The sequence below is a fragment of the Schistocerca americana genome, chromosome 8 (assembly GCF_021461395.2).
Source record: "Schistocerca americana isolate TAMUIC-IGC-003095 chromosome 8, iqSchAmer2.1, whole genome shotgun sequence".
Taxonomy (NCBI): domain Eukaryota; kingdom Metazoa; phylum Arthropoda; class Insecta; order Orthoptera; family Acrididae; genus Schistocerca; species Schistocerca americana.
Genome location: NC_060126.1, coordinates 188,672,560 through 188,697,958, shown reverse-complemented (window position 1 = coordinate 188,697,958; position 25,399 = coordinate 188,672,560). Strand labels below are relative to the sequence as shown.

Here is a 25,399-nt window from a genome sequence, read left to right as displayed (position 1 = left end):
CCTAGTTCATACAGACAGCATCCTATGGCCAAGTGCAACAAAACTTTCGAACACCGTATGAAAGGCAACTACTGCCTGGCCGACTGTTCGAGCCTGGCATAAGTCATTTATGGAAACAAGTAGCGTTCTCCATAAAAAGGGAGCAGCCAACTCATCTGTTTCAGATGCTAATGTGAACAAGGTAAGGTGTTTGCAGAGAGTCTGATGAATCAGAATATACGACAGCCAGAGACTTGGAAATGATATGATCAATAGTGCACTATGTCTTGTATAAGAAGTTACGGCTATATCCCTACAAGGTACAGCTGCTGCAGGCATTAAAGCCTACAGACCAACCTCAGTGCGAACAGTGTACAGTAAATATGCTAGGCAAGACTGATGCGAAGGAGGAACTTTTGAAAAAATCTGTTTCTCTGGAGTGGGGTAATGTTTCATGTATCTGGCAAACTCAATCATCATAGCTCTTATATTAGGTTCACACCATCCTCATGTTACATGTGAAATAGAAGGGACTGTCCCAAGGTCAATGTTTGGTGCCGATTGATGCAAAGTTGCATCACTGGTCCACTCTTTTTCATCACGATTGCCATCAGTGGTGGTGTTTACCTGCACATGTTACAAGAGTTTGCAGGGCCACAAATGGAACATCTGCAACCTGATGTCATATTCCAGCAGGATGAGGCACCACCCCAATGGTCCCTCAATGTCTGTCTATTTCTAGATGAAAAGTTACCAGATAGGTAGATTGGACAAGATGGTCCAATTTGATGGCCAAGACAATTGTTAGGTAAAGCTCGAAAGATGGTACAATATGAACACTTTTAATGTGGCAAAGTTGAACTAAGTCATTAACAATACCTTGATAAACTCAACAAGCAACTGCGTGGTAGCCATCGCCAAATGCTTTGTGTTGTGTGTTGCCCGTTGTTTTCTTTTCTTGGAATAAGTGAAGTGACTAATCCTGGTGCATCACGTATTTCAATTATAATCCTTACAACAACAAAAGAGACTGCCAATCCCTGTGACAATTTGTCAGTTCTGCAGTAGGCTGCTGCCCAGCAAAATGGGAGCAGGATTTGTTTTCCCACATCACTCCTCATGTGGCCGTCAAAATTCTGATCTGCTTACGCTCATGGCCATCTGCACTACAGCCTATAGACCCCACCATCTGAGCTATAGTGATTAGAAAATAAAATCGGTAATGTTTTTCGACGACGCCAAAATTTTTTCCCTAACGCTAAAACCGAGTTTTCGTACATTTGGTTCCACTTCTATGTTAAGTGCCTTGTCAGTTCTCTCTGTAACACTGCCAAGCATGGTTTGTAGGACTTTGAATGCCCATTAAAGGTCAAAATTAGTAGTCTGGAGGTTTTTTAATTTTGAAATTGGCAGGAAAAGACAAATAATGTCCAAAAACACCTTATATTGGAGACACATTCACTTAACTGGCGGGAAAATGCTGCTGCTTTACAACAGACCATTTCAGAAGGTGGTGTTGAAGTTTTTGGAAAAGCAAACACTCCAGTCAAAAAGTTTCCAATCAGCACTTTTTTCAACAGTAAATTTTGAAGAACAAATAATTTTCTAGTCTTCACTCACACAGCATGACAACTTTTTAAATTTGTGCGTCTAATCATTAACAAACAAAGAAAATATATGCGAATTTTGACAAAAATAGATGTGAATTTTCCGGTCCCTGGTCATAGTACACATTTGTACATGTCGACAGCAGGATATTACTACTGTACACTGGAAACCACAGGACACAATTGATTCTCTTCCCAAGAGGACATCATTAACCCTAGCAATGCCAACACGTTTTCCATAATGTGTATTACCAATTGGGTGGGGCATTATTTTTTTTTCCAGCATTATTTTTTCCCACCACAGATAAATAAAAAATTCATGAATTATTAACTTTTATTAACAATGTACTTTTTAAAGGTATATTGATGTGCAAGAAGGATCCTGAACCTGAAAATATGAACTTGACATGTTGTGAAAAGTCACATCCACTACTAAGACTTAAATTTTTGGGTCAAGTTTTCTGAAAAATTTAAAACAATTACAGACTCTGGAAGAAGAGATTAAAAGCAAGTACATGGCTAGATAACAATATTTTCAAAAGCTAGGCATGAAATACCACCCTCCCTGTACTGTGAGGGTTAAGGCAGGGTGTGGAGTAAATCAAACAGGTGTTCTTGTCACCTTTACGAACTTTGCCCTCTTAGCTAACAAGAATGAATAATGGGCTGACCACCTTGTGTAGCTGACATATGGTGCCTACTTTTCAACAGTTCCACTGCAACTGATTTATTGTACGCCTACACTACAGTTTTGAGAATGTGAAACAACATTAATTAAAATTTCAGGTAACTTTATGTAGTAAAAGAGCAACAGGATTCCCCCATTTGAAGTGATGACAGTGCAGGTTTTTGAGACGCTTTACTATGCCAGCCTCCATTTCATGCATCTGTCATTCTATGTCCTTGTAAACAAAATGAGACAAGTCAACCAACTAGTCATGTGGCAATGAAAGTATAATCCTAAGAAACATAGGAACAACAGTTTTAACTGAAAAAGAAAGATCAGGAAAAATTTGTGATGGTACAAACACATTAACTAGCCTAGAAGCATGGTTTTAACAAAATGGTCTGAAACTTAATATTTCAGAGGCTTCTCAGAACAGTATCAAACTTTTGTGGAGAATGCAGGCAACATGTCACAAATCCTGCTACTGCAAAACAGAATCATTAGGAAAATAAACGCTGTCTCTACATGAACAATGTTGTCCCTTATTCAAGAACCTAAAAGTATTATCTGCCCCCGCATTTTACATAACTGAGTTTAAACATCTTTTTGGACACAAAAATTCTGAAAAACCCAACTACATGGAAATAAATATTTATGGTAATTTGGAAGGTAAAGCTATATTAAGCATGAAGATATGTCCACTGAAAATGAAACTACATGATCTCCTGGTAGAAAACTGCTACTACTCAGTGGCAGAATTAATGAATGAGAAGGTGACTTATCTGTGATTACAGCGCTAAAAAATAGTATTGCATTTATGAAATAACGATTAGAAAATTTAGAAGCTAAGTACATCGTAAGGAAAAACAATTTAATAATGTTAATGTGTTAAATACATAACTGTGCATGTAAAAATATAGTCAGAGAATTTACTAAGCATATTGTAAAACAAAACTTGACATGTCTTGTGTACTGAGTGATCAGATGCTCAGTAAAATGTATGTTATGAGACACACAAAATCCAAATACAAAGAAAGGAGACCCTTCTTTCTACACACCTCACCAACATAATCTAATGGGTACAAAAAATGTGGGTAACAAGAAAAGGTTTCTGGAACATCTAATAGAAAGGTTACATGGATACAACTGAAGGACTGGGCAGAGAGAAGTGCTAACCCATAAGGTACCATTTTGTGTTATTGTATATTATATATTTGGTTAAATTCACAGACCAAAACATACATACAATAAGACAAATATATATGTAATACAAGACAGTACTTTGTATCAGTATGTGGTGAAATGCAACACATAACAGACAGTGTATCACATTTATCCTTACCGAATTAAGAGTTAGTGCTTCCTTTTACTGATCCTTCCAATTCCAATAAATTTTAGTAACAAAGACAGCTATGTAGACAACAGACTTTATGCTCTTTATAGAAAAATGCTGGCTTAGTTCAGCAATAACACTTCTAAATATTTCACACAGTTTGGGATTTAAAAAAAATTTCCATTTCAACTGTTGGCACAGTATGTCATGAAAACAGTATTATACAGGCTCCCATTTCTGGCAGCTGTCATTCTAACTTTTTTTCAAACAATTTTCACAAGACCGATACAGCTTCCAAATGATTAAAAATATTTAAGCATACATGGAAGGCCACTGCCTCCCCCCCCCCCCCCCCCAAATGTCACCTTCAAGTTTAATACATTCAAAAACTTGCGAACTACGTAATCTAAAACAATGGAAACTCCAGTTTGGAATGTGAACGGTATTAGGGAAAGAATAGATTGCTACTCCCTGTAAAGATGACATGTTAAGTTGAAGACAGGCCCAACGAAAAGACTGTTACATATTGTAGCTGTTGGCTAAGCCTTCTTTGCCCAAGAAAACACACACATATTTGCACACGCAAGCACACCTCATGCACACACAAGCACTCCCACCAGCAGCTCGGACCAGAATCCCTACAAAATTTTAGATTTCCAAATAGTCTAAAGGTTGCACCAGTGTCTTCCCCACCTGACAAAATTGTCATTTTCCATCTGAGGTTACATTTCTGTGGCGACTGTCAGCTTCAACAAAACGTTTGCAGGCATGTTACCATGACATCATCATGTTTTACAGACCAATGTTTGGGCCACTAAGTTGCATTCATCAAGGCCATGCAATTACTACCAGGCCACTGCAACATTTAGGTCTTACATAGTGTTATTTTAACCTGTTCCTAGCATCCACTGGTCAAGAATGTCATTGAGTTCCAGTTTCAGATTGGCTGGAAGGAGTGGGGTTTGACATCTTTTATTAATAGTGTGTTTTAGTTTAATCTAAACTGGCTGGTATTGGCAAATGGGAGGCAAGAGAGCAGTGATGGATTTTTCTCCTGCAGCACCTGATCACAGACAAACCAAACAGTGTTTTATATGCCTTCTGCTATTATGTTTACTGTTATGCCTGATGATGTAGCCTTGACAGTGCTACTGGCCTGTAGGTCCACTGCTGCTGGCAGCCGAGATGGTAGGAGCCAGTATTTATCACGAAGCTTTGTGTTTAAATGGTACTTCACAGTTTAAATCGCCTCTTGTTTCTTTCTCTTGCAGTGAAGTGGCTGCATAGCCAATATATAAAACTCCAGAAACTGTATAGTTTTGTTGTACTCATCACTGACTTGCTGTGTTGTCTGAGCTGCTGCATTGCCCTTCATGTTTCATTCTCATTGCTACTGCCTCACAAATGAATAGTATTCCACACTTTCAGCTGATTTAGTATGCTAAAGGTAGGTGCAATTTCTGAACATAATCCTTTGTAGCATCTAAAAGTTCTTTGGTTGGGTTGTTGCTGTGGTAGATAAACTGTGTGTTCACTTGACAGATGAACTTTCCCATTCATAGATATTCTGCAGGGATGGTACAAGGGCAATGTGCTTTTTGTCTGTCTCCTCCTCCATTTTGCTCTCACAGACATCAACATCACCTAGGGAGAAGGATAAGAAACAGTCCTCCAAGGAGATTCTGGTGGCCTCCATCCCACCGGACTCCTCATGTTCCGCCTCTGCCCCTGAGGCAGCATCCCTAGTGCCCCCCCCCCCCCCCCCACCCCACACACACACCTTGGTTCAGAACCAATGTGCACTGATGCCATATCCTCACAACTGGTGGCAGCAGGCAGCCCTGAGGGATGACCTGTCTCCTTAGTTACTTCCTGCTCCCACAGGATGCTGATAGTGTGATCCCTCTAGTGGAACTGTAGTGTTTTTTTCCACCACTCGGCAGAGCTGAAATGTGTTTATGAATTTACTCTGCCTGGTTCCCAGCAGCAATTGGGGCCATTTTAAGAATCACACTGATTATGAAAGAGTTCCACACGGTGTCTGCACTTATGTTCTGAGCACTTTCTACAGCAAACACATGCCACTTGATATGACTTTGGAGGCTGTAGCTGTTCATGTGAGGCAGGTACTGATGCAGCTATCCAGATCACACCTGCAGCCATTCTGTCAGCAGCTAACTCAGCAATCCCCTATTCCTCCCCGTCGAAAGACAGTACCCGGGTGAACCCTTGAAATCGGCTTGGCCATTAAAGAGTGAGTGTGAATTCTTCAGAGCCTCTAGCCCTATTCCCCGACATAGCTCCAGGTCCAGACTGTGCCCACAGCCAAATGTTCTAAGGTAAACATTCCCTTGAGATGGACAGCTCTCACCCAATTAGTCTCACTCATATTTCTGCAAGATGCTTGAATGTACAATGAGCTGGTGCTGAGTTGATGCCTTGAGGTATTTTGGCTCTGTCCCAGGGCTGTTTTTGCCAGGGTTGTTCTATTGCTGACAATCTGGTTTGCCTGGAGTCTGCTATCTGGCCAGCTTTTGCCTGGCATCAACACCTTACCACCACCTCCTTCAACTTCCAGAAGACACATGACACCACACTGTCATTACCCTACAAGCGTGTGGTCTCTGAACCCCATTCCAGATTTTTGGCCGGAAGTTGCAGCATCATGCATTCTGGGTTCAAGTTCATGCTTCCCACAGTACCCCACATATACAAGAGAATGGGTCCTGCAGGGCTCTGTACCATAGCTACCAATGGTCTAGCTGCAACTGTGAGGTCTACATTATCACCCATCCTGTAAGATACTTGCATTTACTATTGCTCCTCAACTGTGCATGTTGCTGAACGCCAGCTGCAGGTGCCATACAAAAGGGACAGTCCTGGTCTCTTCTCAACCATAGCTACCAGTTTTCAGCTGCCATGACATGCGCCATGCACTTCTATCACATGGTACTGTCCACCCACACTCAGAATTCTGCCTCAATAACCAATTACTATGGTGAGTCTTATCACTTTTTGGAACTTGCATTCAATGTCTGGTTACATTGCTTCCCCATCTTCACCAGCTTCAGCCAACATGCTGGTCACATCTTAATACTCTTTGCTGCCTCAGTGCAGACCATTGCTGGTGTGCAGACCATTCTACACTCTTGCATCTCTACAAAGCTCTAATACTGCCCCATCTTGATTATGGTAGTCTCGCATATGACTCAGTGTCCCTTTCAGCATTGCCGATGCTAGACCTGATACACCACTGTGGGGTCTGAGTTGCAACAGGTGCCTTTCAGAGCAGCCCTGAAAACAGCTTACTCCAGATCAGATGCCAACAACTGCTGATCTATGTGATTCACATTTATTCCTCCCCTGAGCATCTGAACTAACATGTCCTTTTTCCTGGTAGGGAGATCAATCTCTCACAACTGAGGCCTAGGGCTGGAAACACGATCACAGTTCACATACAAGGTGCGTTCCATAAGTAATGCAACCAAATTCATAAAAAACCATTTATTGAATACATTCGTACAAATAATCAAAAATGTTCAAAATAGCACCCTCTTGCATTGATACACTTCTGGAAGCGGTGTTTCAATGCCTGGAATGCCTTTTCTGGAATGTCCTTTAGAGCTGGTGTAACATGCACCTGGATGCTTTCAATCGAGTTCCAATGTTTTCCTTTCATGACTCCTTTTAACCGAGGAAACAAAAAAAAGTCAGCGGGAGCCAGGTCAGGACTGTAGGGAGGCTGGGGAACCAATGGGGTCTTGGTCCTGGCCAGGAATTCGTTGACAATGAAGGCGCTGTGACTCGGCACGTTGTCGTGGTGAACTTTCCATGTGTCCTTGATGTCGCTTCGGCAGCGCGAGACCCTCCTTTTCAGTCTTTTGAGCACTTCCAAGTAAAAATCTGAGTTCACTGTAGTCCCAGTAGGTACAAATTCGTGGTGGACAATGCCTCTAATGTCAAAGAAGACAATGAGCATGGTTTTGATCCTGGACTTGCTCATGTGTGCGTTCTTGGGACAGGGCAACAATGGGGTGTGCCACCCTGAACTCTGCCTTCTTGTGTCATGGTCGTACTGAAAAATCCACGACTCATCACCAGTGATAACTGAGCTTAAAAAATGAGGATCATTTTCACATATTTCCAACATTTCTCAGCACCGAAGCACTCGCATGTGCTTGTGTTCGTCAGTCAGCACTTTTAGGACGAGTTTGGAACACACCTTTCTCATGTTCAAATCTTCAGTCACAATGCAGAAAATGGTTGTTTTTGACATGTTTAGAGTTTGTGCTATCAATTGAAGGCTCAACTGTCTGTCAGAGTTCAAACAATCGCGCACACGCGTCACATTTTCGTCGACTTGTGTGGTTGATGGCCATCCACTGCAAGGTTCATCAGTGATCTCTCGGCCCTCCGTGAACGACTTGTGCCATCGGAAAACTTGTGATTTGGACAAGCAATCATTCCCAAAGGCATGCTGAAGTAATGGAAACGTTTCGGTGGCGGACTTCCCAAGTTTAATGCAAAATTTGATAGCATACCATTGCTCTACAGAATGATCCATTGTGCCATGTTACATAAACTCAAAACGGGGTTGACGGAAACGCATGTCCTGACTCTCCGGCAGCTCGCATCCAAATGAGACAAAGAGTGTTTTGAAGCTAACACCGTTGCATCAGAAAAAAAATTCGGCACATTACTTATGGAACGCACTCTGTACAGGGTCTCTGCTCTTCACTCCAGCTACCCCCACTGTCATATCTTATTAAGGAGCAACTGTGTACACCCCATGGTGTGTACTCCATCCTGGGATCTGGACCAAAAGGCTCTGCTGGTGCCAGATTTTTCACTGCCTTTTCCTGGCTGTCCTTAGCATATTTCCAGTTTCAGAAAGGGTTATACTGAGGGCCCTACAGTTGACAGATGAACCGGTTTTGCCTACGTACATGCACGGTGCAGTGAACTACACTCACTGCTGGACAGATGCAGTGTATTACCTGCAGAATTGGTAGCCATCGCTCGAGCCGTCAGCCAAGTTCGTTCTTTCACTGGCAAGACATTCTTAATCAGCAACAGCTCCCCCGAGTAGCCTTCAGCCTACTGACCAGTGCTATCATCGAAACCCACTGGTTGACACACAGGATTTCCTTTGAGATATCCGCCAAGTTGGACAGCTGGTTATTTTGTCTGGACTCCAGGTCACATTGGGATCCCACGAAATGAACGTGCCGAACAGTTGGCCAAGTTGGCTACCAGGATGCCAACTTTGAAGACTGGGGTACCAGAGTAGGACCTTTGCTCAACACTATGCCATCAGCTGTTGGAGGCCTACAACACAAGATTGGTGTACACTGGTTTCTCTGAATATGGGAACCACAACCAAATGTCATTCTTATCTTCATGCTTCTTGCAGGGGATCTACTGTTATCTGTCAGCTTCACATTACTATACTTGGCTGAAACAAGGCCACATCCTCCGATAAAAGGGTCCACCCGACAGTCAGTATGGTGCCTGTCTGACAGTGGCTGATATTCCACTGGACTGCTATAATTTGGCAACCTTACAACGAAACAAACTTACTGACACACAACCTGTGGTGCTGGCAACCAACACCCAAGCAGCTGATGTGGTTTTACATTTTATCCATGAAAGTGGTTTCTACTCCTTGCTGTAACAGAGCACATTAGTCTCATTGGCCGCTTGAGAGATTGGAGGGGTGCCCTGTCACCTGCTCTGACCCATGGCTGCCCTTGCTCGGTGATCTGGCTCCTGCCTGTCCCACTTTTTTAATTCTTCTTCTTCTTTTATATGCATTGTTCGTTTACTGTCTCTTTGTCATCATTCTCTTTCCTGAGATTTTATCAACTTGCCCTTATTGCTAGTTTTCTTTTAGTAATGGAGGGAGTGGAAGCACCGGTCAGATGCAGTGTGTGCATCTCCTGTCATGTAAGGTGTCCCACGGGTCTCCAACTGCTTTCTGGACAGGGTAGATCTTTTACCTTCACCATTTTATCCCGCTATCATTTCTACTTGCTTCCGTCACTCTGTTTTCTTGATTCTTGTGTACAACTGGGTTTATTGAGATTTGTCTTTTGGTCCTTCCTCTCTGGGTACTACCCCTCCTTTCATACTGACAGGTCCATGTTTCATTACATCTAGTAGTCAATACTGCATTAAATAGGAGTGTCTGGATACTTTAGACCAGACTGTATGCTTACAGTTTTACGAGCTGTTGAATGGCATAGATAGAGGGCCCCCACTCTCACCAGTTGAAGCAGGATGTCATTACGGAGACATCTGAAGAACATTACCCTAGCATGCATCATGACAACTCAAATGTCAGATTTGCTATGTGGATGCCATGTCATTTGGCCACACAGTAACGACTAAATGCAGAACTTCGCCACCATCTTAAACCAGGTGAGCTTTTATTAGTAGTCTTCTGGCTGGTTTAATGCGTTCCACCATGACTTCTCCTGTGTCAACTTCTTCGCCTCAGAGGGCACCTATAACCCATATCTTCATTTATTTGTTGGATATATTCCAATCTGTCTCCCCATACGGTTTTTGCCATCTGTTGGTGCTTCTCGTATTATGTAAATTATTACACAATGTTTTTGTAATAATACCTCCCTGGCCCTTCTTTCCACATATTTACTGCCTTGGTGATTCTGAATATCCTCATTTCTTTTCTTCCTAGTCCATTTAATTTTCGGCATCCTTCTGTTACAATATATATCAAGTTGCTTTTCTTGTTTCCCCATGGTCACAGACTGTGGAAATTCAGTAGCATACAAAACTGTATGCCAGACATACATTCTTAGAAATTCCTTTCTCATTTTCGAGTCATATGTCTGACTCTTTGCCTGTGCTAGTCTGCTTCTCATATGACCCTTGCTTCGCAGATTACTCATTATTTTACTCCCTAGGTAAAAGAATTCCTTAAAATTATCTAGTACATGGTTTCACAGTCTGATGTAAAGATTATCACTAATCTAATTTCTGCTACTTCTCATCACTTTTGTTTTTAGCTGGTTTGCTCTCAACCCAAATTGTATTCAGTAGATAGTTCAGGAGTTCATTCCATTCCTCTAGCTCTTCCTCACGGACATGATAAGTAGTATTCAAATCATATCAGAGATGATGAGAATGATGTACTACACTTCCACAATGTGGAAGTGGGAAGAAAACCTAATGGTCAACTAACTCAGTCACAAAACATATACAGGATATAAACCAATGCCGACAGGTACCTGCATGCTACCTCTCACCTTCACCCGAAACAAAAAAGGTCCACTCTGCACTTGTTACCCAGGTTGACCAGCCAGCTCAGCAACACAATACAATTGATGGTGGAATGTGACAATCCACAATAATACCAGATGGGAGGATAAAACAGGCTAACATATTTCCCTTCCTACAGCAAAAAAATTATACAGTTCTGGTAAGTTTGCGTACTATGTAGGCCATTCACCTTCAAGAGAAAGATACAACAGGCAACTGAAACTGTGAAGAAGCCTGCCAATACAAACTGTGACAATACAAGCTCCCATCATCTTGGCAGGCAGCAGTAACCAACTTGTAAGGCTGAACCACCATATGTGACTGTAGACATAGTGGAAGAAGACACAGTAACACATGATGTCATTCAGTGACAGCACGTACCATGGGAGGAAAATTCAACATTACTGGACTGGTTTGCATCCTATTCACTGACACCAGCATCGAGGAATTAAAATAAAAACTTCAATATAGGATATCATTTACCACCTCCCCATTCTGGACATCAAATCAAAGCTAGTGTTAAATGATGTTCATTATAGACAGACAGTAATGATGGGATTACATGACATTATAAAAATCTTAATCTCACACTGCCCCAATAGCAAACACATCACTGCGATGAAGCATTTGCCAAAATGTTGACATATAAAACATGTCAACATGGTCACATACCCTGAAAAGTTTCATTGGTAGTCATATTCCATTATCGTTCTTCCAACAACACCTATATGCATTAAATCTCCTCCTCATTTAAGGACAAGCAACACACTTGGAAGTTTGTCCAAGCATAGCTAATATACATACAAAGAATTTCTAGCAATGAACCTCACATTCATTATAGCTTACAATGCTTGTACCTGTATGGAATATTAAATAGCTGCTCTACAAAACTCAATTACCTGCAGGAATAGGGGCCACTGCTGCCTCTGGGTATTGTGGCTGCCCTTGCAACACTGACCAACGGATATCTGCCGCCTTCTTCATTTTTATCTCTATCTGTAGCAAGATACAAATATTTATCATTACATCATTTTTCAATGTTCAAGTGTTGATAATATTAGGTTATAGAACTTAAAACTGAGACTCACTTTCATTGTGAAGGTTTTGTGTGTTGACTCAGTTGGCACAATTGAATGTGCCAAATCCAACTCCATATTGTAATCTGCGCCATTTTCAAGTTTTGCTGTGACACTAAGCTGGAACAAAAAACTCATTTATGGATCTGTCCTAACTTTCCACAGAGCTGTACAGTATGGAACTACAGGACACTCCACTTTTCAGAGTGGCACAGTAATCAACAAAATTCCACGAAAAAATGGATAAAAGTGCACTTACAGTGTCGGCAGCTGTTGCGCTGTGTGGCTGGTAACAGCTTAGATGATGAAAGAAGGAGACTGAATAAACTGAATCTAGCATCTATTGTAGGTGGCAAATGCATATGCTTGTTCATAATTTTCTATGGTTCATGAATAAAGTCAGCTGATATTTTGCTCTATTAGGTGAGAACTTATCACACATTTGTTTCCATTGTAATCGGAAATATGACATACAAGTAAGTTAATACAGTTATTAACATACATATTGTACTACACTACACATCATTCTATTAAAGCAGTCATATTTTTGTGACGAGATTTGTCGGCTTTGCCATCTCAGAACCCAACGCGCACATTCCAACCTAACTTGGGCCTCAGGCAACACTAAAGGTCAGTCTGATCACCCAACTGGTTATGACCAATGTGAATGAATTGCCAACATCAGCATAAAATGTAAGAAACATCAACACTGTAAGCACACTTTGGCCAGTAAAAGTAACATTAACAAACAACTTAATTAAACACACTTAACCAATTTGCATGAAGAATAGAACATTCTACCAATATTAACTATATTACGTAATTTGTATGTACCATTCGTTCACCATACTCTACTTTCACAGATTTAGACTCAAACTTTGTGTTTTTGAACAATATTGCAACAACAACATGTGTCTCTGTCTGATACCAATCATGAGTAAATTTAGTTGTCTGCTTCAGTTTGTCATTCTCTGCCGATGCAATTGCATCATTAGCTCCTTCTGCCATTTTTGCACACCCAGGTGGGAGCCTCCTGTGAAAACACAAAAATAATTAAATATATTTTCAGGGACACTTTAATTTCATTAACACTCTGCATTTATTTTTATGAAAGTGATAAATATCGGAGAACATTTCCAATTCAGAGAGTTTTATTCATTCATTCAAAAGTCACCAATGAGACAAAATAGACTTCCAAAATAAATGGTGTTCATAAAATGCCCCAATTGCTAAACAGGTTCAGCAATTCAGATTCAGACTACCTACGAGTGTAATGAAATATGTCAATTTTGGACTTAATTCAGAATGACTTGCAAGATGGAAGATATCCAGCGGCAACATTAGCGAGACCTGTTCCATTCACTCCATCAAGGCTGACAATAAATGACTGCAAAGAAATTATGCAAGCTAAAAGTCACATATATATGTTAGTGTGTGAACACGCCAATAAATAACCTTGTTACTTGGAAAAATCTGAACACAAAACAGAGGTTTACCTCTACTATATTGTGTAAGTGACCAACAGCATCTCAAGGGATCAGAATATTTCCAATGTATTATAATGTAAACCAATTACACAAGGCTGAAGCTATATTCACACTGTCATTTGAGATCTTATATCTGTACCACTCCATAAGATCAGTTGCTATCCAGAAATATCTATACTGTCTCATAGATATGCTCACGTATTTTGTTGTACAATTGCTTCCTGGCTCAACATATAAATGTCAGACCACAAATATAAAAGTCTGGGTTCAGTCCAAAGTATCACTTGTAGCTTGGTTCACCTCCTGGAAATGATTTGTTTCAGTGAAAGATGAGTTAAACTACTCCACGATAAACTGTAAGGCCCCTATAACTGGCTTGGGAAAGTTAAGGTCAGAAAATCAACCCTCTTTTGGCCAGTGGAGCACTATAATCAAATCAGCTTTCAGACTGACTACTGAATGCTGAGCTTTAAATATTATTTTGGACTTAACACATTTCATGTTGGAATTCACTTTATGAAGGGGGGAAAGCTAAAGCAAGAAATGTCATTGAGAGCTTCGATTTACATTTGCCTTCAATACTTGAAACATCCCCCCATGAACCACGGACCTTGCGTGCCTCAGCGATACAGATAGCCGTACCGTAGGTGCAACCACAACGGAGGGGTATCTGTTGAGAGGCCAGACAGACGTGTGGTTCCTGAAGAGGGGCAGCAGCCTTTTCAGTAGTTGCAAGGGCAACAGTCTGGATGATTGACTGATCTGGCCTTGTAACAATAACCAAAACGGCCTTGCTGTGCTGGTACGGCGAACGGCTGAAAGCAAGGGGAAACTACAGCCGTAATTTTTCCCGAGGGCATGCAGCTTTACTGTATGATTAAATGATGATGGCGTCCTCTTGGGTAAAATATTCCGGGGGTAAAATAGTCCCCCATTCGGATCTCCGGGCGGGGACTACTCAAGAGGATGTCGTTATCAGCAGAAAGAAAACTGGTGTTCTATGGATCGGAGCGTGGAATGTCAGATCCCTTAATCGGGCAGGTAGGTTAGAAAATTTAAAAAGGGAAATGGATAGGTTGAAGTTAGATATAGTGGGAATTAGTGAAGTTCGGTGGCAGGAGGAACAAGACTTCTGGTCAGGTGACTACAGGGTTATAAATACAAAATCAAATAGGGGTAATGCAGGAGTAGGTTTAATAATGAATAGGAAAATAGGAATGCGGGTAAGCTACTACAAACAGCATAGTGAACGCATTATTGTGGCCAAGATAGATATGAAGCCCACACCTACTACAGTAGTACAAGTTTATATGCCAACTAGCTCTGCAGATGACGAAGAAATTGAAGAAATGTATGATGAAATAAAAGGAATTATTCAGATTGTGAAGGGAGACGAAAATTTAATAGTCATGGGTGACTGGAATTCGAGTGTAGGAAAAGGGAGAGAAGGAAACACAGTAGGTGAATATGGATTGGGGCTAAGAAATGAAAGAGGAAGCCGCCTGGTAGAATTTTGCACAGAGCACAACATAATCATAGCTAACACTTGGTTTAAGAATCATGAAAGAAGGTTGTATACATGGAAGAACCCTGGAGATACTAAAAGGTATCAGATAGATTATATAATGGTAAGACAGAGATTTAGGAACCAGGTTTTAAATTTTAAGACATTTCCAGGGGCAGATGTGGACTCTGACCACAATCTATTGGTTATGACTTGTAGATTAAAACTGAAGAAACTGCAAAAAGGTGGGAATTTAAGGAGATGGGACCTGGATAAACTGAAAGAATCAGAGGTTGTACAGAGTTTCAGGGAGAGCATAAGGGAACACCTGACAGGAATGGGGGAAAGAAATACAGTAGAAGAAGAATGGGTAGCTTTGAGGGATGAAGTAGCGAAGGCAGCAGAGGATCAAGTAGGTAAAAAGACGAGGGCTAGTAAAAATCCTTGGGTAACACAAGAAATATTGAATTTAATTGATGAAAGGAGAAAATATAAAAATGCAGTAAATGAAGCAGGCAAAAAGGAATACAAACGTCTCAAAAATGAGATCGACAGGAAGTGCAAAATGGCTAAGCAGGGATGGCTAGAGGACAAATGTAAGGTTGTAGAGGCTTATCTCACTAGGGGTAAGATAGATACTGCCTACAGGAAAATTGAAGAGACCTTTGGAGATAAGAGAACGACTTGTATGAATATCAAGAGCTCAGATGGAAACCCAGTTCTAAGCAAAGAAGGGAAAGCAGAAAGGTGGAAGGAGTATATAGAGGGTCTATACAAGGGCGATGTACTTGAGGACCATATTATGGAAATGGAAGAGGATGTAGATGAAGATGAAATGGGAGATATGATACTGCGTGAAGAGTTTGACAGAGCACTGAAAGACCTGAGTCGAAACAAGGCCCCGAGAGTAGACAACATTCCATTGGAACTACTGACGGCCTTGGGAGAGCCAGTCCTGACAAAACTCTACCATCTGGTGAGCAAGATGTATGAAACAGGCGAAATACCCTCAGACTTCAAGAAGAATATAATAATTACAATCCCAAAGAAAGCAGGTGTTGACAGATGTGAAAATTACCGAACTATCAGTTTAATAAGTCACAGCTGCAAAATACTAACGCGAATTCTTTACAGACGAATGGAAAAACTAGTAGAGGCTGACCTCGGGGAAGATCAGTTTGGATTCCGTAGAAACACTGGAACACGTGAGGCAATACTGACCTTACGACTTATCTTAGAAGAAAGATTAAGGAAAGGCAAACCTACGTTTCTAGCATTTGTAGACTTAGAGAAAGCTTTTGACAATGTTGACTGGAATACTCTCTTTCAAATTCTAAAGGTGGCAGGGGTAAAATACAGGGAGCGAAAGGCTATTTACAATTTGTACAGAAACCAGATGACAGTTATAAGAGTCGAGGGACATGAGAGGGAAGCAGTGGTTGGGAAGGGAGTAAGACAGGGTTGTAGTCTATCCCCCGATGTTATTCAATCTGTATATTGAGCAAGCAGTAAAGGAAACAAAAGAAAAATTTGGAGTAAGTATTAAAATTCATGGAGAAGAAATAAAAACTTTGAGGTTCGCCGATGACATTGTAATTCTGTCAGAGACAGCAAAGGACTTGGAAGAGCAGTTGAATGGAATGGACAGTGTCTTGAAAGGAGGATATAAGCTGAACATCAACAAAAGCAAAACAAGGATAATGGAATGTAGTCTAATTAAGTCGGGTGATGCTGAGTGAATTAGATTAGGAAATGAGACACTTAAAGTAGTAGATGAGTTTTGGTATTTGGGGAGCAAAATAACTGATGATGGTCGAAGTAGAGAGGATATAAAATGTAGACTGGCAATGGCAAGGAAAGCGTTTCTGAAGAAGAGAAATTTGTTAACATCGAGTATAGATTTAAGTGTCAGGAAGTCATTTCTGAAAGCATTTGTATGGAGTGTAGCCATGTATGGAAGTGAAACATGGACGATAAATAGTTTGGACAAGAAGAGAATAGAAGCTTTCGAAATGTGGTGCTACAGAAGAATGCTGAAGTTTAGATGGGTAGATCACATAACTAATGAGGAAGTATTGAATAGGATTGGGGAGAAGAGAAGTTTGTGGCACAACTTGACCAGAAGAAGGGATCGGTTGGTAGGACATGTTCTGAGGCATCAAGGGATCACCAATTTAGTATTGGAGGGCAGCGTGGAGGGTAAAAATCGTAGAGGGAGACCAAGAGATGAATACACTAAGCAGATTCAGAAGGATGTAGGTTGCAGTAGGTACTGGGAGATGAAAAAGCTTGCACAGGATAGAGTAGCATGGAGAGCTGCATCAAACCAGTCTCAGGACTGAAGACCACAACAACAACAAACTTGAAACATTGGAGACAGTTTACTGGAGTAAGAAGTGCTGGCCGGGTGGATTGGGCGGGTCTTGCACCATGCTCTTCCACACCCAGTCTATTAGGGGCAAGCCACCTGTGAAAGCAGCCATGTCATATACCAACTCTGGCAGCAGTCACTGCATAGCTTTTTATGTCAGTATGACGCCTGACCAGCTGTCTGCCACAGTGAATGGCCACTGCCAAACTGGGGCCAAGAACAGAATTTATCACATAGTGGCCCAACACACAGCTGAACAAAAGGTGCTCGAGTCCAGCAGCCACTTCACAACCCACAATCTGGATTATTTTCTCCAGCACCGGATTTTCTGAACTATGCAGATGGGAGTTAGCCTTACATCACATCCTCCAATCCCATAACCCTGTTGACCTCAGTCTCTACTAACACATTGTCCCAAACCCTCTACACAACAGTTTTCCTGCCCTCTGTACTGTTGTCTCTCCCCCCCCCCCCCCCCCCAAATCCATGGCACATTTGTTATGCACTGCATTTCGCCAGCTCTGGTAGCAGCATATCACATGCACCATCCAAATGCTTGCCAATCTTCCCTCCTGCATTTCTAGCCAGCAAATCTGCTGCCTCCCTCCAAGGCACCAGCTACCTACCCTCAACCCCTTTTCCTGCCTCCCACCTGAACTTTGAAACATAGGGGCACAAGTGTAGATGGATGTGTGTGTAGTGGGGGATTGGGACGCTCTCGCTTGACAAAGAATTTATTATTTATTCTGAGAGCCAGCAAGTTTTCTTTTCTTATTGTGTGTGCCTGTTGTTCACTCAATGCTTCTGCTATCTGGTGAGTGGTCTCCTTTACTTCTAAATTATTGGTGTAACTGGTTTCTTTATCTTGCTCAAGCCACTACGAAACTAATTTGTAATGCCAGCAGAATCTCTTCTTGGCCACAGGATGTGTTAATCTGGCTTTTATTCTGAGCCAGTGCACCAGAAAACCTGCAGTGTTGAGTTTTCAGTGTATCGTGGAGGTACAAATATTAACTCTATAAAGAACAGATACCATTGATGACCGTGCAGCTTCTCTAGAATAAATGATAACTAATTGAACCCTTAGCTGCTGACAGGTGTTGTTGTTGAAACTCGATAGGGACAGCTGAAAACGTGTGCCCCGACCGGGACTCGAACCCGGGATCTCCTGCTTACATGGCAGACGCTCTATCCATCTGAGCCACCGAGGAGACAGATGAATAGCGCGACTGCAGGGACTTATTCCTTGCACACTTCCTGTGAGACCCACATTCCCAACTGTCCACAATCTACACATGTAATGTACCTAATAGGTATTTGCCCATCCACTCATTACTCACGCACACTAAGGTGAAGCTGTCGCCATCGAGGTATATCAACGACGCCTGTCGGCAGCTGAGGGTTCAATTATCATTAACTCTATACTCTTCTAGTTGAACCTATAAATCTCAGATATTGGTCCTCATGTTGTCTTTGGCATTATCTTCTGGACTTAATATATTCTTTCATCTACATCTTCTTCATTGAGCGGAATGAGAGTTGTGCCCACTATTTAACGCCTAATGTACACAATTTATTGATTTTTGTGAAATTCGTAGCACCTTAGCTCTTTCACTCTGCGAAAACTGTGTTTCTTGTAGTAAGACTTAGCAACAAGTTTAATATGTGCGAAGTCACTTAGTCTGTGCATAACCTCAGAAATCTAGAAGTGGACTTAAAGTTCCTTAAATCTGCACAAAATACTGATGTAATCATTTTTTAAGTTGTCTGGAGATGTGTCAGTCTTAAAACTAACTCAGATCATCTTTCAATGAAGGAATTTACATGGCTCCGTAACAAAAAGCAAAAAATTTGGTTGTGGCGGCAGACTTGTCTGTAGCTTTGCCCAGGTCTAGGTTAGGTTGAAAGGTCATAGTTCGGTTGGGAACTGGTGAAGCAAATGAATGTGAAAATAAAAAACGAAACACCTTGTGGTGACAGATGTGCTTAGCCTGTTTGGGGGAAAACAGAAAAAAATAGTCACTGTTATTATGTTGTCGTCACCATGTTGTTTACATCATTTGTTGCATGTTTCCTATGTCACTGAGCTATGACACATTGAATAATTATCTTTATCCTTAACAATGTAGTGTTCTATCACTGATGGTCAACCGTGCTTGGCCGTTCACTCACATGAACAGGTGGTTTGTGATCATGCCCCATAAAATGCTGTGCAGATATTGTGGCAGAGCTGTGATTTAGCAATTTTTCATTATGCCTGGAAATGAGGAACGTCCTAACCTTCCTCCTCAAAGTGGTTTTCCACCAACCAACCAAATATAAGCAATACTGTAGTTCATCCTCACACCATACTAACTCCCTGCCATATGGGTCATACCTCTGTGGAAGATAATGGTGCAATACCTGTCCGACACATTCACCCAGCACATAATACTGCAGTCCCATCACAATCTTATGCAGTGAAAGCAATCATGATAATGCTTTTTAATATTAATTCACAGATTACAGATATATTCCATTTCTCAAAATGCGCTGATTTTCAAATTTTCATCACATCATCCCACAACACAAACAATCAAACTCTTAAACTAGTAATGTCTGATACTAATTAAATGTTGACACAAGTAAGCAATTACACAATTTATAGCCTTGAAAACATCATACTAGCAACTCAGAAAAGTGGAAATCAATCTATCAGCATGTCATACTTGGTAAAGCCCAACCACTTTGAAGGGCGACAGATTTTACAAATCAAAAATAGATTTAATTTCTCGGAATATATATGCTGGGAAATTTAAGGCTTTGTTTTTTGGGTGCTTACTGTTTCACATGATCAGTACCAGCCATTCTAAAGCCAAGAATTAGGTTCACGTCTTCATTGAATGTCGAAGTTCACTGAAAGATACAAGCACTAGCAGAGAAAAGGGTGGGACAAGCTAAAAGATAAATTGGTATGCTTACAAATAACTGATCTAAAATATTTTCTGTGCCTTTAGCTATCACAATAAGCACAACTTTATCCTTAATTACAAGGAAAGTTTAGCATTAACTGTGGAATGAAACAGAAGAGTCAAGGTCATTAGGGAAAATTTCATTACAAATATCTAGCACAAAATAGTCATTATAAATACACGTAGATACCAGAATTTGATGTAACCTTTTCCCTAGTCATCACTCTATGAAGATCTGACATGTAGGAAATACAAAGAGAGCATTCATGTCTGCAACATTAAATTTTTCCAAGACATTTGTTTACTTACATAAACCTCTGAAACAATATCAACATACCTTTTGTATGCCACCATATCACCACTTACTACTTATGAATGAAACTGGTTATACTTCTCTCTTCTAGGTGCATGATTACAGATTTAACTTATCTGTGCCCTTTAATTTTATGTTCAGATGAGCATGAAGTAGTATCGACACAGTGGTTTCTGAGGTGTTTTGGTGAGAACCATGATCCTACTAACTTCCACACCATATAGCCAAGTTCCAAGGAAGAGGTAAACAAAAGTCAGAACACTTACAAAAAAGCTAAAGGTGTATCATGCCCTGCATTCCTTCACAAAAATTATAACATAGAAAAAAGATACTACTGCCTTACTTTGCGAACCACTTTAGTAAACCTGTAGAGGGTGCTTCCTATTACCCTGCATGTAAAGGTTCGTTGTTATTGTTTTAGACTATAACAGTATGGGAAAAATTTCTGTAGAACTAAGTCCTAATTTCTTTCCCAGTCCTCAAAACCTTCCATCACTTAAATTACTATCACAGAATGCATACAGGTATTACCAGTGTCAGGAAACATTGAAGCATCCCTCTCAAGCAAGTACCCTGAGAGTTGCACAAATAGTACGATATAACATGAACATTATGGTACGTTCTTCTTCCACTAAAAACATACAGCTACGTTTCTTCCAACAGGATTGTGGATCAAAATTGACGCGCAAAAGAGCCAAGAAAGGTTTTTCTACGTCATATTAATAAAACATAAGCCACAATTCTAACAATTAAACTTCGAGTTTTCTGTGCAAAAATGGCAACTGATATACCTTCAACCTGCAAAACATACAGCGCCTGAAAATTTTGGAAGGATATACCTCCATTCTTTGTGATTTGCTAATAAACAAGCATACGAAACCATAACATGCCCTTTATTGGGCTATAGTTACTCAAGTGTCACACACATAAATCCTTCACTCTCAATAAACGAAAATAATACTAAAAAAGTTCTAACATATTTGAATACGTACAAATCTTTTACCAATATTCTAGAAAATATTACACTGACTTATGCGATATAATAGCAACCAAAGGGTTTAAACCGTCGGCAAAGATTAAATAAATGAAGCACAATGCAGTATTCAATGTTGCTGCGATCACTATTTTGTAATTGTATATCTGTGTATTAAATTGAATGTAAAATTACACTTATCGTATTCCAAGAATGTAGTAAATTGCTACCACTTTATTTTATCGCTAATTCAACAGCATGATATAAATTATTTTACAGCTTTACAAATACGTTGGAAAGTAAAGATCGATTCGATTCACATTTGACGTTTGAAATGGTGGCATTCACGCAGGCCGTCAATGGAACGGATGGGAACGGAACGGGACGTCAACGTTCCTGCGAACGAAAGTTTAAAAGCTGACATTAGTGGGAAGAAGTAGGCGTCGATTGCTGATTTCGAAAGTTAGTCTATTGTCGGCGCTCTCACTGACATTACAGTAATGGGTTTTGTGTTCTCTTAAAGATGATTCACACTTTTGGAACGAAACGTCAAAACATTTCACAATGCGTTTCAAATGGCGGCATTCACACAGGCCGTTAATCGGTACAGCAAGGAGCGTTGTCAAAGTTTTTCAGGAGGAAAGGGTATGTGCGGGGGGAGGGGACGACGACGATGTCGACGTTTGCTAACATCGGAAGCTAATCTATTTTTGCAGCACTCACTCATGTTATACTAGTGAACTCTGTACTTTTGCATCTTGTTAGTCTTTATTTTATTGTTGTGCATTTTCTTTACTAACTGCAAATGGTTCATCGAAACTTAGATATTTTTTCCACTGAATATTCTTTTACAACTGAGTCATATGTCTGAAGGTGAAAATGATTTACATTTTGCCAATAGCTGGTCACAGAAAAAGCTTATACTGTGTATAAGTAAGAACACAAACTGATAAATTACTTTTCAATTCATAACCTTCTTTTAACAGAGAAGATGTGAGATTTACTGATGCAGTAAATGCACTTGTATTTGTGTTATTTATTGCATGGGAAAAGAAAGTGTATGGTGTAAGGTAAAAAGACATTACGAATTGCCTCACTGCCTTATAAATATCATTTGACGTGTCTTTATATACTTTTTCACTAACAAAGAAATGTTGAGGTTTTCAGATATTTGGATAACACTTTTTCTCCTATGTGAATCGACTTTGACATGCGTATGAGCGATTTTGGACATAATTGTTACTTGAAGAATCATTTAAAAGCTTTTATTTCATTGAAAGTAGTAGTTGGGAATACGTATTCTCTACCTGACGAAGTCTTCTTGGGGCATCAGATGAATGGCTGCATCGCTTTTTCCTTTTTGAGATTGAGAGAGAGAAGTAGCGCCCTCTGCATCCACAACTCTCACATGCATAGTTAGTTAGTTGATTGTGGGTAAGGGACTAAACAACGAAACCATCAGTCCCTTGATCGAGAGACAGTTGACCTGTAGTTAGTGACTTCAGACAAAAATTGGATGTTTATAAGAGTGATAAAGTAATATTAATGCAACAGTTGGGAAATAATTTAAAGAGAAATAAAAGTATATTGATCAGGTGAGTGTGAGGTCAAAGAAGAAAATCGTTCTGCTAGGCCTGATCTGTGGTGAGACAAGCCTTATCTTCACCTGAACCCACACTAACTTGATCAATGGCAAAGAAAGTATCAGAGTAAAGAATGCATCCCAGCCAAAAAATTTGTAATAATGAAAGTGAGAATGCTACAAATGTGATGGATATCAGTTGGACTGACAATAATAAAATCAGATGCGAAAAATAACTGGGTCAGTAGCTTGGTGGGGCTAAGTAAGTGTTTCCTGGGGGGTCTGCATCCACGCCCCTGCCCCCAATCTCTTATAGTCAACATATTAAAGACAGTAACAGCTTTCATCTGTTCATTGATATGTTGCCCTAAAACATAAAATAGGTTATGTCAGGAAAAAGTGGCTCAACTCATTTAAAAGCAGTTAAAACAGAATAAAAGAGAGATAACCTTGATAGCTGGCAAAGGAGATAATGTCGACGGCTCTCAAATCCAGTATGTGTTGGGAGATGCCTGAACCTCAACAACCCTGCCCATACCCCAAAACTACTCTTAAACGTTATGTATGAGAATAAAAGCCAATTTCATGGAGAACTAGTTCAACCGTCCGTGAGTCAGCCGCCAACAGTAAAAGAAAAGAATTTGGAAGACCATATCTACCACAGAGAGCTAGAAGGATGGTACATTGTGTATGACCTATTGTATGGAGACATTATATTGGCGCAGGTAATAACATAAAATTAAAAAAAAAATGTTAATCTGGTATGACTTATGCAAAGGCGACATAGAACAGTGGATTCCTTTCAGGAGTAACTGAAGAGAAAGGCCTAGTAGCTGTAGTGTTCCTGACAGTGTTCGGCATTTATTAGAGGAACCAGTAGCCCACGAAATATTATTCCACGAGGAAAGGTCTTATTTGCATTTGTTTATCCAACCTGCGAATGACAAAACCAATGTTGTGTGAACAATTTATTCTCTAGTCAAACAGTCAACCAGTTCATTCACTGGGATACATACATGAATTGGAACCCAGAGAGTGATAATTGAGCAGACATTATGACAAAGTTCAGAAAGAAACGTGAATAGCATATATCATATGGTGGCAAGAGTAACATCAATCACTAGCCGGCAAACTTGTCACTAAGGCACTACAAATTAAAATGCAGTAGAGGAAGGTTTGTTTAGTAAAAAAGCATCGCATTGTTAATGGCTATCAAATCCACTCTCAAAACACTACACGTTCCCAGCAACAAATGTTGTTCCTGACCACTGGTGCATGTAAAAGCATCCTTTCCATGGTCTTAGAGGGATTAGTGTAAATGGTGGTAGCACATAAATACTTCTGAATAACAGATCCTTGAAAGAGATCGGTCTTAATTCTTGGTCTAGGTATTAACCGAGGAGGGGTGTGCTGGGAAACACAGGAAGTACATTCTAAGTAGGTTAGGTGGAGTTCCTGCCAGAGTGCCTCAGTTTCCCAACCAAAGGATGGGTGTTAGGGGCAGTCTTTGTCTCCTGTATGCTAAAAGAATTTGGTAAATTGGATGATTAGGAAATTGTTGGATGGTTATTGCTTAAGTGGGCAAGAATTGGTACCAGCAGAAATGAAAAGGCAAGAACTTGCTTGGCAAGGAGTCTGTCTATGGGAGTAGTCTCAAGGTAGCAGCTGCCAGTCTTACTCCATGATGATGGACTGCGTCCAAAAATTTCAAAACTGGAGGTGCTACTGAGCTGTAAACCTGGCAGGATAAGACTAAAGCCCAGTACGCAAAAAGAAGGGTATTCCCATCCGCACCTTAAGAGATATGGTCAAGGAAGCAAAGAGCGTTTAGCTTTTGCATTAGCTAGTCTTTAGTTGAAGAATATAGGCAGCTATTTCAGCTTTTTATCAGAGATGAGTCTTAAAAATCGGGGCTGTGCTACAACGTATGCTGAGTACCCGAGTAGCATTCAGCGTCAGGATGGACTGCACTATGATGACAGGAATGCATTACCCCCTTGGAACTGGCATCCAGACTAGTTTACGGACTGAGAGCTATACCAAATAGAAAAGTCAAGATACAGTATGAAGGTGATGAATGAGTCAAATGGAGGTATTAACCCATTGATGACAATGATGAAGGATCTCTCACTCAGTGTGGAGGCCCCCACTACATATTTCCCTTGGACCTGAGGGATGCTGAGTGACGTACCAGCTTTAACCTAAAGCAACTGGTGGGTTAAAAACTGAAGAACAAAAATCGGTAGAGAGCTCCAAAGGCTAAGTCATGGAG

General features: G+C 40.6%; 1 protein-coding gene and 1 non-coding gene across 4 annotated transcripts in view; both read right to left on the bottom strand.

Moving 5' to 3' along the window:
* The window catches only part of LOC124544778 (protein SGT1 homolog), a 29,860-nt gene extending 8,206 nt beyond the window's left edge, over positions 1–21,654 (bottom strand). Inside the window, exons 1-4 of one of the 3 annotated variants that reach the window (XM_047123457.1) lie at positions 21,565–21,654; positions 12,781–12,979; positions 11,959–12,066; positions 11,770–11,866 (exon numbers count right to left, since the gene is read on the bottom strand). In XM_047123457.1, coding sequence (XP_046979413.1) covers positions 11,770–11,866; positions 11,959–12,066; positions 12,781–12,954 — 379 coding nt within the window. In that variant the 5' untranslated portion in view covers positions 12,955–12,979; positions 21,565–21,654. Of the gene's footprint in view, positions 1–11,769; positions 11,867–11,958; positions 12,067–12,780; positions 12,980–21,363; positions 21,506–21,564 lie in introns of those variants that run through there. The other 2 variants (XM_047123459.1, XM_047123458.1) reach the window with 2 other exon arrangements.
* Trnat-ugu lies at positions 18,446–18,519 on the bottom strand. Its single transcript has one exon. It is a non-coding gene; the product is annotated as a tRNA-Thr (tRNA).
* Positions 21,655–25,399: the final 3,745 nt, after the last annotated feature.